Genomic DNA, 13,634 nt, shown 5'->3' with positions numbered 1-13,634 from the left:
TGCTTCTGGCGAGATGTCACAAGACAATTGTCAAAATAAAATAGTTTAATATTAATCCGCGATGTAATAAGGCCCGCCGATTACGAGCTGATCAAAGGAGGCCTGTGATATTTTTGGTTTACAAAAATATTATCCTGGTTTGCCAAATGAAACATAGCTAAATCCTATATCACTTTCTAACTGGCGATGAAAGTCAAATTTTAATATTTTGGTCAACTTTTATATAGATATAAAAAAAAGGGTCAAAAACATGCGTTCTTAGACTGTTTTTCGTATGCTGTAAGCCCAAAGACCAAAGAAATTATGCTTATGTTTATTATTTCATAGCTAATTATCAAAAATAACATAAAATATTAAAATTATGAGCGAACTCTTAGCATAATTATAGTCAAGATTTTGAATGCTTAGACTTGCGCCAAGTCTTACAATTTTTTGTGGCTATTATTGTAAGAAAACAATGCAAAATTGTATGTTTTTTTGCCAATTTTCACTCAAATTGCAAGAATATTAAAATTTGACTTTTATTGTCAGTCAGAACTAACTAAAGAATTAGGAGCTGTGATTCATTTGGAAAAACAAGATAATACTTTTATAATTCTTTAAAAAATAGTGCTGTCTTTTCTGGGATTCAGGAGTTCTTTGCTTAATGCTATCAGATACTGCCATTTACCATGTTTACTTGGAACATACTGATTCAAAATGATATTTTCCTTACAAATCAAAGTATCGAATCTGCTAAGTTATTTAGATAATTGATTTTGTGAGCAGAGTGGCCAAAATACATGTCTCGCAATTCGAGGGGATGGGTACTCACGTATAAGGTATACGGAGATGTGCCGCTGCAAAAAAGTCCCTAATCATGGGTCCCGATTTGAGAAAAAAATTATTAATAAAGTAGCTATCTACTGCTGATATGGGTATTGATGAAGTAGCTATCTACTGCTGATATGGGTATTGATGAGGTAGGTATCTACTGTTGATATGGGTATTGATGAAGTAGCTATCTACTGCGGATATGGGTATTGATGAAGTAGCTATTTACTGCTGATATGGGTATTGATGAAGTAGTTATTTACTGCTGATATGGGTATTGATGAGGTAGGTATCTACTGCTGATATGGGTATGGATGAAGTAGCTATCTACTGCTGATATGGGTATTGATGAAGTAGCTATCCACTGCTGATATGGGTATTGATGAAGTAGCTACCTACTGCTGATATGGGTATTGATGAAGTAGCTATCTACTTCTGATATGGGTATTGATGAAGTAGCTATCTACTGCTGATATGGGTATTGATGAAGTAACTATCTGCTGCTGATATGGGTATTGATAAGGTAGGTATCTACTGCTGATATGGGTATTGATGAAGTAGCTATTTACTGCTGATATTGGTATTGATGAAGTAGGTATCTACTATACTGCTGATATGGGTATTGATGAGGTAGCTTTAGGTCCTATTTCTACTGCTGATATGGGTATTGATGACGTAGCTATCTACTGCTGATATGGGTATTGATGAGGTAGGTATCTACTGCTGATATGGGTATTGATTAAGTAGCTATCTCCTGCTGATATGGGTATTGATGAAGTAACTAAACTTTATCTACTGTTGATATGGGTATTGCTGCAGAAGGTATCTACTGCTGATATGGGTATTGATAACGTAGCTATCTACTGCTGATATGGGTATTGATGAAGTAACTATCTACTGCTGATATGGGTATTGATGAGGTAGGTATCTACTGCTGATATGGGTATTGATGAAGTAGCTATCTACTGCTGATATGGGTATTGATAAAGTAGTTATCTACTGCTGACATGGGCAATGATGAAGTAGATATTTACTGCTGATATTGGTATTGATGAAGTAGCTATCTACTGCTGATATGGGTATTGATGACGTAGCTATCTACTGCTGATATGAGTATTGATGAAGTAGCTATCTACTGTTGATATGGGCATTAATGAAGTAGATATCTACTGCTGATATGAGTATTGTTGAAGTAGCTATCTACTGCTGATATCAGTATTGATGAAGTAGGTATCTACTATACTGCTGATATGGGTATTGATGAGGTAGCTTTAGGTCCTATTTCTACTGCTGATATAGGTATTGATGAAGTAGCTATTTACTGCTAATATGGGTATTGATGAAGTAGCTATCAACTGCTGATATGGGTATTGATGAGGTATGTATCTACTGCTGATATGGGTATTGATTAAGTATCTAATAATAATAATAATAATAATGAGGCGCTTGTATAGCGCAGAAATACCTTAAAAAGGCCTCTAAGCGCTTTACATAAATATACAACCAATACACAAAATTAAAAGTTATAAAAAAACAATGATAAAACCGCATTAAATATACACATTTTAGAGAGTGAAAGCAGCACTCATAAACATGACCATACGATAAAACGTGATTTAAAAAGCTAACATAGTATAGGTCCAAAACATACAATATACATATGACTTAAAAACAACATAAGCAATCTGAAAAGAAAGATTGCACAAAATTGATTCATGCATGGTATCCAGGCAGCAGACGAGTTGGAGAGAGCAAAAACAGACCATCACCTCCGTGGAACGGACAAGCCGAACGGATGGAAAAAACCGACAGAGGTGAGAAAACTAAAACGTCTGCTTAACTGGATACCACGCACAACATAGCACCAAATCACATATAATTTAAACTGTTGGACTGATAAAAAGATGAGTTTTTAACAGTTTCTTGAAGGTGGCAAGTGACGCGGCATTCCTAATCTGCTGAGGTAACCCATTCCACAACTTAGGTGAAGAAACTGAGAAGGCACGCTCTCCGTACGTTGATGTTGCTACAGTCCGTGGTACTTCAAGGAGAGAAAGCGACGACGACCGAAGGGAGCGGCTCGATTTGTAGATGTTAAGAAGTTCTTTCAGGTAAGGTGGAGCTAGTCCATTCAGCGATTTGTATGTGATCATGAGGATTTTGAAGACAATTCGATCTTTCACAGGAAGCCAGTGCAGCTCATTTCGGCGTAAATCGTTGATATTAACGCGATGGCCACTGACTCCTAAAACAAGTCGCACGGCACTGTTTTGTACCCGTTGAAGCTTAGAAATTGCAGAACTTGTTAGACCAAAGAGCAGACTATTGTTAGCATCAAGTCTGGATGTCACAAATGCATGCACTAAACGTTCTGCCGTAGGACGGTCGATGTATTTCCGAATACGGCCAATTTTGGAGATAGCCAGACACGCAGGGCGACACACATTGTTCACTTGAGGTATGAGCGTCATGTACTGGTCAAATAGGACTCCAAGGTTGCGCACTTCTGAAGCAATGTCAACTTCTGAGTCGCCAACTTTGATGGTAGAAATTGGTGTCGGATTCCTGCTAAATCGCGAAGATAAATGCAACACCTCAGTCTTTGAATCGTTCAGAAGCAATCTATTTTCTGCAGTCCATGCTTTCACGCCTCGAACGCAGTCTTCAAGGCGTTGAAGTTGGTCGTCGCTACTAGGATCCAATACAAGATACAACTGTGTATCGTCCGCGTAGATCATAGTTTCAACACCATATGACCTAATCAAGTCTTCAAGCGGAGCAGCATAAACTGTAAACATGAATGGTCCAGCGACAGATCCTTGAGGTACGGAGCAGTTCATGAAGTGTGTCGCAGATACACTGTCGCCAATAACAACTGATTGTTGACGATTACAAAGGTAGCTAGTACACCAGGCAAGCGCTTTTCCGTGGACTCCGTAACGATCTCTCAGCCGCCGAAGTAATATCTGATGGTCGACTGTATCAAAGGCGGCCGAGAGATCGAGTAGAACAAGCACAACATCAGAACGCTGGTCAACAGCACGCAATATATCGTTCTGTACTCGCACTAGAGCAGTCTCCGTGCTGAAATGCTTGCGATACGCTGATTGTCTACTACCATACAGTTCGTTATCAAGCATGTATTCTTGAAGCTGGGCTGACGCCGCCCTCTCAACAACCTTTGAGACAAACTTCAGGTTGGAGATAGGCCTGTAGTTGTTCAGTATATTAACGTCCAGTCCAGGTTTCTTGATCAAGGGAGTTACACTAGAAACCTTGTATGATGCAGGAAAGATGCCAGATAGGAGCGAACGATTGACAATTTTAGTAATCGATGGAAGTAACTCAGGAAGGCATTCTTTTAGGAGCGAAGTTGGAATTGAGTCCAGCGAGCATGTCGACGATGGTGATTTCATGATGATACGATGGATAGTCTCTTCAGATACCTCGCAGAAATTACTGAAAGTTGAGGTATGGTTTTGTTCAGAAGGCACGGATGGTTGCAGAGTGATGTTGTCAAGCTTATCTCTAACTTTTCGGATCTTATCCGCAAAAAAAACTCCGCGAAGTCATTTGCCAGCTTTTCAGTGCTGTCATGGGAGGGAAGAGTTCTGTTGGAGCCAGTCGAACACATTTTGTCAACCTGTCGAAACAACTGTTTTTGGTCGCAGTCCTTCAGTTGCAATTTATGGTAGTTAGATTTTGCTTCTTCTAGCTTAGCTGAGTATTTCTTGCACTGATCACGATAGGTTTGTCTGTGTACTTCAAGTCCAGATTTACAAAACTGACGCTCACAGCGACGACGTTCCTGCTTTTCTTTACGGAGCGCCTCATCATACCAGGGGGCATGAGGTCGCAATGAAACGCTTCTAGAAACCTCCGGAGCATGACAATGTAACAAGTCAGACATGACATTGTCAAATTGAGTACTGAGGGACTCAACGTCATTGGCTGGATCAGTCACAAGAGACGAAGCAGCGATGTCATTATTAAATGCATTGATATCGATGTCACGTAGTTTGCGAAAGCGAAACTGATGTTTGGTGACAGGTGGACGTGACACAGCAAGCTTGCAAATGACAGCAAAATGATCAGATGGAAGTGTATCATCAATTGTCAAATCAGAAATGATGGAATCGGAGCTGCGCGTAATCACCAAATCTAGCGTATGACCGCAGCGATGTGTAGGTTTGTTTACATGCTGATCAAATGAAGCAGAATCAAGAAGTTCACGAAAGATTATAGCTTCGCGATCATCCAGAACGTCCATATGGAAGTTGAAATCGCCCGCTATTACAAATGGAATAGCAAGGGATGTACATGTCTCCACAAATGCAGAAAATTCATCGAAGAACATCTTCGCTGTGAACTTGTTAACCTTGGATGGATAGGGTCGGTAAATGACGTAAAGCCTTATGGATGAAGATTTCGACGAAATTGTCACGTCCATTTGTTCGAAAGATTTAGCGAGAAAAGACGGGTTGATAACGATGTCAAATCCTCTGCGCAAGAGCACTGCAACACCACCACCCCGTTTCGGGCGCGGAACATGATGCATAACATAGTCAGGAAGAGCATTTTTCAAGTCAGAAAGAATTCGATTATCTCTTTCATCACCAGTTAGCCAACTCTCAGTTATCGCTAAAATGTCCAGATGTTCGGACATCACAAGATCAATTATTGCGGAAGCTTTCTTACGCCCCCTAATTGATTGGCCATTCCAAACAGCGAACTTTGCAGAGGGTGTATTTGAATTGCACTTTTTGACACGAATCAAGTTGTGAGGATTTATTGTTTTGGTGGCACTCTCATTTCCAAGAAACTGCTGAGATGGTAATCGATTAGTAACAATCGAGTGGATCCTTCGTCTTAAACGCTTTCCACCTCGTCGCCCACGCTTTGTTTTTCTAACAACGTTCAATCGTTTTAGTTCATTCCACTTGTCTGGGCTGAATGGTTTTGGTTCAATAGTGTTTATCACACCTTTTCGGATAGACAACAAGGTGTCCTTCGAATATTCTTTAATGTTGAAAAACGTTAAAGAACTTTTCCAGAGTAAGCTTGAAGTAAGTCCAAATGACATAGTGAAAACTGATGTAATATCCACTGAAAAAGGCTGTCTCGTAAAAGTACAAATGAAAAACAAAACGGCAAAGCACACAGCTCTTACCAATGCCAAAAATTTGCACAACGATGAAGTGTACAACGATGTGTACTTGAAACCAGATCTGACGTATGAACAGAGGAAAAAAGAGGCAGAGCTACGTCAAGAACTTAGGCAGCGTAAAGCGGAGGGTGAAAAAAACTTGAGGATAGTGAGGGGGAAAATTGTCACAGTCAGACCTCCTCCCTCACAAGAAGAACAGTAGGTCAACAAGACAAGAACTATGTAAATAGCGCACAAATTAGCACCAAGCACCAAACTTCTACTGGCCTGCAAGAACCAGAGTCTTCAGAGGAAAACCACCTTGAAGAGAATTTGCAGACAGACATTGAAGAAAAAATTGTTGATGCATACCAAGAGACTGGAAGGAAAGAAAACCGACCAGTGGATGCAGACAGACATTGTTTTGATGGCCAAAAACCTGGTGAGACAAGGAAACGACCAGCAGCCAAGAGAAAAAACAGTACAGCCAGAAATCCAAAGACTGGTAGGATAAGTAACCAACCAGCGGATGGCACAAGAAAGAAGTTAAAATGCACCTTCTGCAACGCACAAAGTATTACAAATAAGAGAGACGATTTGAGATATCACATTGAAGAAGAAGATCCAGATATAGTAGGCATTGTAGAGACATGGCTTCACCAAGATATTGCAAATTCAGAGCTTCAAATACCTGGCTACCAGACTACCAGACTAGACAGACAGTACAAAGGACATGGTGGTATACTACTGTATACAAAGGATGGTATTGAAGTACAGGTGAGAGAAGATGCAGCTTTAGCGGAGTATGAGGATGCATTATGGTGTGACATCTCATGTCCAAGCACGGAAGCTGATATGCTACTGGGGATCATGTATAGGAGTCAATACAACACCAATGAGCAAAATGATAGCCTGAACCAGGTATTAAAGAGCCTCAAAGACGAGAAAAAAGACATCATGGTTATTGGTGACTTCAACTACCGAGAAATTAACTGGGAAATCATGCAAGCTGGATCAGGAAGAGCAGAAGCCTTCATGGATGTTATCCTGGACAACTTATGGACCCAACATGTTACAAAGCCAACTAGACTGAATTCCTTGATCGACCTGGTGATAACCTCAAACCCAGATATGGTTGACGATGTGCAAGTTGTAGCCCACCTAGGCACAAGCGACCACTGCATGTTGATTTGGGATACAAATTACCTTGTCGAACCAGTGAAATCACCGCCAAAGAGAGACTTTAGAAATGCCAATTTTGACCAAATGAAAGCCAAACTGAGCCAAATAAAGTGGACTGAAGATTTGGAAACAAGATCAGCAGAACAAGCTTGGAACTATACCAAAGAACAATTGCACAATGTAATACATGATCATGTTCCAATGAAGATCCAAAGAAATAAAAAGAAGCCGCTGTGGCTGACCAAGAAAGCACAGAAACTTGTTCGCAGGAAACAAAGAGCCTGGAAAAGATATCAGAAGAGAAAGACTAGTAGAAACTTGGAGCACTACAAGAAATGCCAGAAAGAAGCTAAGTATGAAGTAAGACAGGCAAAGAGAGACTTTGAGAGGAAATTAGCAGAGAATATAAAGCAGGATTCTAAAAGCTTCTACGCCTACGTGAGATCCAAACAGAAAGTAAAGGACGCTGTTGGTCCACTGAAAACCGACACTGGAGAAACAATACCACCAGGGCAGCCCACAGCAGAAGCATTGAATGACTTTTTTGCTTCAGTCTTTACAGTGGAGAACCAGAATGTACCTGAACCAGAAACTATTTACACAGGACCAGAAGAAGAGAAACTTGAAAAATTTGTAATTACCAATGACTGTGTCAAAGAAAAGCTGAAAGGACTTGATTCTTCCAAAGCAGCTGGCCCAGATCAAATTCACCCTTCGGTACTGAAAGAATGTGCTGAGGAACTGTGTACCCCATTGGCGTATATCTTCAACAAGTCATTAGCAGAAGGCATTGTTCCTGCAGACTGGAGAATCGCGCATATCATACCACTCTTTAAGAAGGGTTCAAGATCCAAAACAGGGAACTACAGACCTATCAGCCTCACTTCAGTAATTGGCAAAGTCCTGGAAAGTATCATCAAAGACCATATAACAGAGCATCTCGATAAGCATAATCTCATCCATGACACTCAGCACGGATTCAGAAAGGGGAAGTCTTGCACTACAAATCTTATTGAGTACTTGGAAGTCATCACCAAGACAGTAGACGAAGGCATCCCAGTAGACGTTGTGTATCTAGACCTGGCCAAGGCTTTTGACACAGTACCACATAGAAGACTAGTAGAAAAGATTAAAGCTCATGGCATTGAAGGCAAGCTGTTGTATTGGATTGAGGCATGGTTGACAGATCGGAAGCAGAAAGTAGTTATGCAAGGAGCAGAGTCGGAATGGAAAGAGGTGACAAGTTCGGTGGTTCAAGGATCAGTATTAGGACCCCTCTGCTTCCTGATATATATGAACGACATGGAGAGCAATATTAGCACATTAGCTACAGTGAGCAAGTTTGCAGATGATACAAAGTTAGCAAATCCAGTGGCAACAGATGAAGACATAAAGAATATGCAAGAAGACATAAACCACCTGCAAGTCTGGGCAGAAACATGGCAGATGAGGTATAACGCAGACAAATGTGCCGTTATGCACTTTGGGCATCAGAACCAGCACAACAAAAAAAAAAAAGAAAAAACAGAACTGAAAGAAACAAAAGAAGAAAAGGATTTGGGAGTGCTGATTAGCAACACACTGAAGGTATCCTCGCAATGTGCTACTGCAGCCAAGAAAGGGAACAGAGCATTAGGCCTCATTAAAAGAAACTTCGCCTTCAGAAGCCGTGACATCATATTGAAACTCTTCAAGTCTCTGGTTAGACCACACCTGGACTATGCTATGCAAGCATGGAGCCCGCACATGGAAAAGGACAAGAAGGTCATCGAAAAGGTGCAGGCAAGAGCAACCAAGCTCATCCCGAGTATCCAGCATCTTACATACGAAGAACGACTGAGGAGGCTCAACCTCACCACAATGGAGAAGAGAAGGGAAAGAGGGGACATCATCCAAACATACAGAATCATGAATCAAATCGACAGGATCAATCCAGATACCCTTTTCCAGAAAGCGGACTACCAGGGCACCAGAGGACACTCCCAAAAACTGGCCAAATCAAGATCAAGACTAGATACAAGGAAGTATTTCTACAGTCAAAGAGTGGTGGAAAATTGGAACAAATTGCCTGAAAGTGCTATTCAATCGCCCACACTCCTCTGCTTTAAGCAGGAACTAAGCAAATTGGGTTTTAATGGGCAAAAAGCCCCCAAACCCCTGCCACACTATTATCATCTCAGAAGAAGGTGAAGGTGTGGCATCTAAGGTATGTCTAAGGTATGTCTATGTTAGACGACACATCATGAAAAACACTAAGTAGGCCTACAGTACATGGCTGACGAATTCAACAGTACGTAAATACAGTGATGAACGAACCGAAGAAAATGTCGAAAAATACTAGACAAGACGCAATTCAAAATTATCACAAAGAAGTTGAAACTGGTCACATATTACTCACAAGTTCATAAAAAGTTATAATATTGTCCACAAAATAGTTTAAACTGCAGGGAAATGCTTGTATAATCGGAGCGAAGTGAAAGTGCAGCTGATCTAGTAGAGCGCCACCGGAAACTATCTATCTCCTGCTGATATGGGTATTGATGAAGTAACTAAACTTTATCTACTGTTGATATGGGTATTGATGCAGTAGGTATCTACTGCTGATATGGGTATTGATAACGTAGCTATCTACTGCTGATATGGGTATTGATGAAGTAACTATCTACTGCTGATATGGGTATTGATGAGGTAGGTATCTACTGGTGACATGGGCATTGATGAAGTATGTATCTACTGCTGATATGAGTATTGTTGAAGTAGCTATCTACTGCTGATATCAGTATTGATGACGTAGGTATCTACTGCTGATATGAGTATTGATGAGGTAGCTTTAGGTCCTATTTCTACTGCTGATATAGGTATTGATGAAGTAGCTATTTACTGCCCAGCTAACATTTTTCGTTGTTACAACGTTGTCTAAAAGTTATATAATTATAAAGTCGTACAAACGTAATATATGGACGTTGTAAGTACGTAAATCTGTGAACTCGTATTCGTGTCATGAAAACGTTATTCGCGAACGTTAATGTAACGTTATTATGACGTCGAAACAACGTCACTATGACGTTATATCAACGTCCGAAAATCACAGCACGAATACGAGTTCACAAATTAACGTAATTATGACGTCCGTAGATTACGTTGTATCGGGGTCAGACCATGACATTTAAACCACGTTTTAACCATGTGCTTTATACCTCGAGACAACGTGATTATGACATTATATTAACATCCGGCAACAATGATGCTCTATCCCAAAAAGGGAGAGCGTATAAAAATTTAAAGTTTAGAACTTCAGGAATATAAGTCGTTACTTTGAGTTTCACGCCTAAAGGCGATCGTCAAACGACACGATGAGAAAATTGCTGACGAAGCTTAGGAAATGTCACCTCAAACCCCAATATATTATAATAACAAAAAAGTTTTGCATAAAGTCCGAAATTCTGTCCCCCAAAAGTTCAAAATCAGCCTCCTTAAATCCGCCATTTTAGGCAAATTCACTACATTAATGAGCACCATAATGTAAACTCATGGAAAGCATATTTTCATATCAAACAATTATGTTATACCATCTCCAGGCACACCTTAATTAATATTTAGCCCGTGCGGTTTATGCCGACCCCTTCCAGTCTATTCTTGGGATTTTGCAACAAAATGGTGCACCAAATCCGCGTAACTTACTAGTTTAGTAGCTTACTTCTTTAGTAACTACTCTGCAACTGCCGCGTATCTTACTAAACTAGTATTTTTGGGACTTGCGCTGAAGCGTATCTGGCGAGTAACTACTTTTTAGTATCTTCATTAATGGAGCAGTAAATCACAATCAGCACCTTTAATATCACGTTTTTAACCACGCGGTCAATTGTTATTTAATTTCAACAATAGGCAGTGTTATGTCACTAAATACCCCGGTGACAAAATACCATATCAGTGTATTTAGCGTACTTTGTAGTAGTAGGCCTATAGGTTTATGATTATGATATCTATTTTGTCACACCATGACAGAAGGGGTAACACGCCGGGGGTGGGGGACTCAGCAGTGTAGTTTTTGTACAAATCCTTTCGGGGTCAAAGCAGTTTACGTGTTCAGTCGCGTATCAGGGTCAGTTGTAGGAGGGGGATAGAAAAAAAATTGGTGGGTATTTTTTCCTGGGAAAATTGAATTTATATGCTTTTCTATGGGTTGACCCATAATTTTCATGTCAAAAAAGGGGGCCCTGAAATTTGTGAGATCTCAAAAGGGGCCCCCGAAAAATTTTCGCAATGAAATTGTTTGCATCAAGCCCCCTAACAAGTGTTTGTGAACGGTCCCTTGTCATAAATTTGTAAGGCATAATATAAACGCATAAAGTAATGGGACTTTGACTCTATCATGACTTACTAAATAGTAGCTTACTCCGCAGTTACGCGGATTTGGTGCACTCAGCGGTTAATGTCAAATCTGTATATATCTACTGCTGATATTGGTATTAATAGAGTAGCTATCTACTGCTGATATTGGTATTGATGAAATAGCTATCTACTGCTAATATTAGAATTTATTTATTCACTTTTAAAATTCATCGAGTTGAGAGTTCGCCAAAAATAAAGAAGATTTTTAACCTATTTTTGTATTATGAAGAGAATGACTAAAAATATTTATTTTGCTTTATATTTTCTGAAATTAAATCCAGTTCAGAGCACGTCTTATGATCCAGGTTGCTACCAAATTAAATATAATTGTTTTATTATTGATACAATATAAAAGCTTTTAGTGTTTGGTTTGTGCTTTAATGGGAAGCAAGAAGCCTACCAAAAAAGGTAACATACTATATGAAATTAAGTCCAGTTCAGAGCACATCTTACAACCCAGGTATACATGTAGATTTTGTTGTGTGACACTGCAGATAAAAGCTTTTTATGACTTAGTTTCTTCTTTAGTACAAATCCCAGGGGAAACATGCTAAGCAACGTCAAGTGATAGTACGGTAACAATTAACGCGTATCCGCAAGCGATAGCTGCCATATAAAATTTATGAAGTATCAACAATCCTACTTAATGGATGCTATGGTAATTCTGTATGAGATGAGGGTTAAGGGCAAGAAGGTCCTAGCTGCAATAGCTGCCCTATATATTTTGATAATTTCTGCATTCTATATTATATTTAACAATATGACACCAGGGCAGCTATTACAGATAGTGCCTTCTGGTCCTAATCCACCGAAGTGTAAATGTAAGAGGCATTTTTTTAATTGTGAGCATGTGTAAAATGTAATTTCTGATAAAATGAAAATCATATAATTATGCGTATCTATAATGGGCTATTCCAGTTGAAATGATGAAGTAGCTATCTACTGCTGATATTAGTATTGATGAAGTAGCTATCTACTGCTGATATTAGTATTTATGAAGTAGCTATCTATTGCTGATATGGTATTGATGAAGTAGCTATCTACTGCTGATATTAGTATTGATGAAGTAGCTATCTACTTCTGATATTAGTATTGATAGTGGCAAGAGTGGCCAAAATACATGTCTCGCAATTCGAGGGGATGGGTACTCACGTATAAGGTATACGGAGATGTGCCGCTGCAAAAAAGTTCCTAATCATGGGTCCCGATTTGAGAAAAAAAATATTAATAAAGTAGCTATCTACTGCTGATATGGGTATTGATGAAGTAGCTATATACTGCTGATATTAGTATTGATGAAGTAGCTATCTACTGCTGATATGGTATTGATGAAGTAGCTATCTACTACTGATATTAGTATTGATGAAGTAGCTATCTACTGCTGATATTAGTATTGATAAAGTAGCTATCTACTGCTGATATTAGTATTGATGAAGTAGCTATCTACTGCTGATATGGTGTTGATGAAGTAGCTATCTACTGCTGATATTAGTATTGATGAAGTAGCTATATACTGCTGATATTAGTATTGATGAAGTAGCTATCTACTGCTGATATGGTATTGATGAAGTAGCTATATACTGCTGATATTAGTATTGATGAAGTAGCTATCTACTGCTGATATTAGTATTGATAAAGTAGCTATCTACTGCTGATATTAGTATTGATGAAGTAGCTATCTACTGCTGATATGGTATTGATGAAGTAGCTATCTACTGCTGATATTAGTATTAATGAAGTACCTATATACTGCTGATATTAGTATTGATGAAGTAGCTATCTACTGCTGATATGGTATTGATGAAGTAGCTATCTACTGCTGATATTAGTATTGATGAAGTAGCTATCTACTGCTGATATTAGTATTGATGAAGTAGCTATCTACTGCTGATATTAGTATTGATGAAGTAGCTATCTACTGCTGATATTAGTATTGATGAAGTAGCTATCTACTGCTGATATTAGTATTGATAAAGTAGCTATCTACTGCTGATATTAGTATTGATGAAGTAGCTATCTACTGCTGATATTAGTATTGATGAAGTAGCTATCTACTGTTGATATTAGTATTGATGAAGTAGCTATCTACTGCTGATATTAG

The 13,634-nt window shown here is 39.1% G+C and overlaps 1 protein-coding gene across 1 annotated transcript; it reads right to left on the bottom strand.

The window, feature by feature from the left end:
* Positions 1-4,225: 4,225 nt before the first annotated feature.
* Positions 4,226-5,896, bottom strand: LOC140138018 (uncharacterized). Its single transcript, XM_072159854.1, has one exon. It carries the CDS (start codon positions 5,894-5,896, stop codon positions 4,226-4,228), a length of 1,671 nt encoding a protein of 556 aa, XP_072015955.1.
* Between the last annotated feature and the right edge of the window lie 7,738 nt (positions 5,897-13,634).

The sequence above is a fragment of the Amphiura filiformis genome, chromosome 2, assembly GCF_039555335.1.
Source record: "Amphiura filiformis chromosome 2, Afil_fr2py, whole genome shotgun sequence".
Taxonomy (NCBI): domain Eukaryota; kingdom Metazoa; phylum Echinodermata; class Ophiuroidea; order Amphilepidida; family Amphiuridae; genus Amphiura; species Amphiura filiformis.
This window is presented reverse-complemented; position numbering and strand designations above follow the sequence as displayed.

Coding starts and splice junctions, on each gene's coding strand:
- LOC140138018 (XM_072159854.1), bottom strand. CDS start 5,896: ATGTCATTTGGACTTACTTCAAGCTTACTCTGGAAAAGTTCTTTAACG.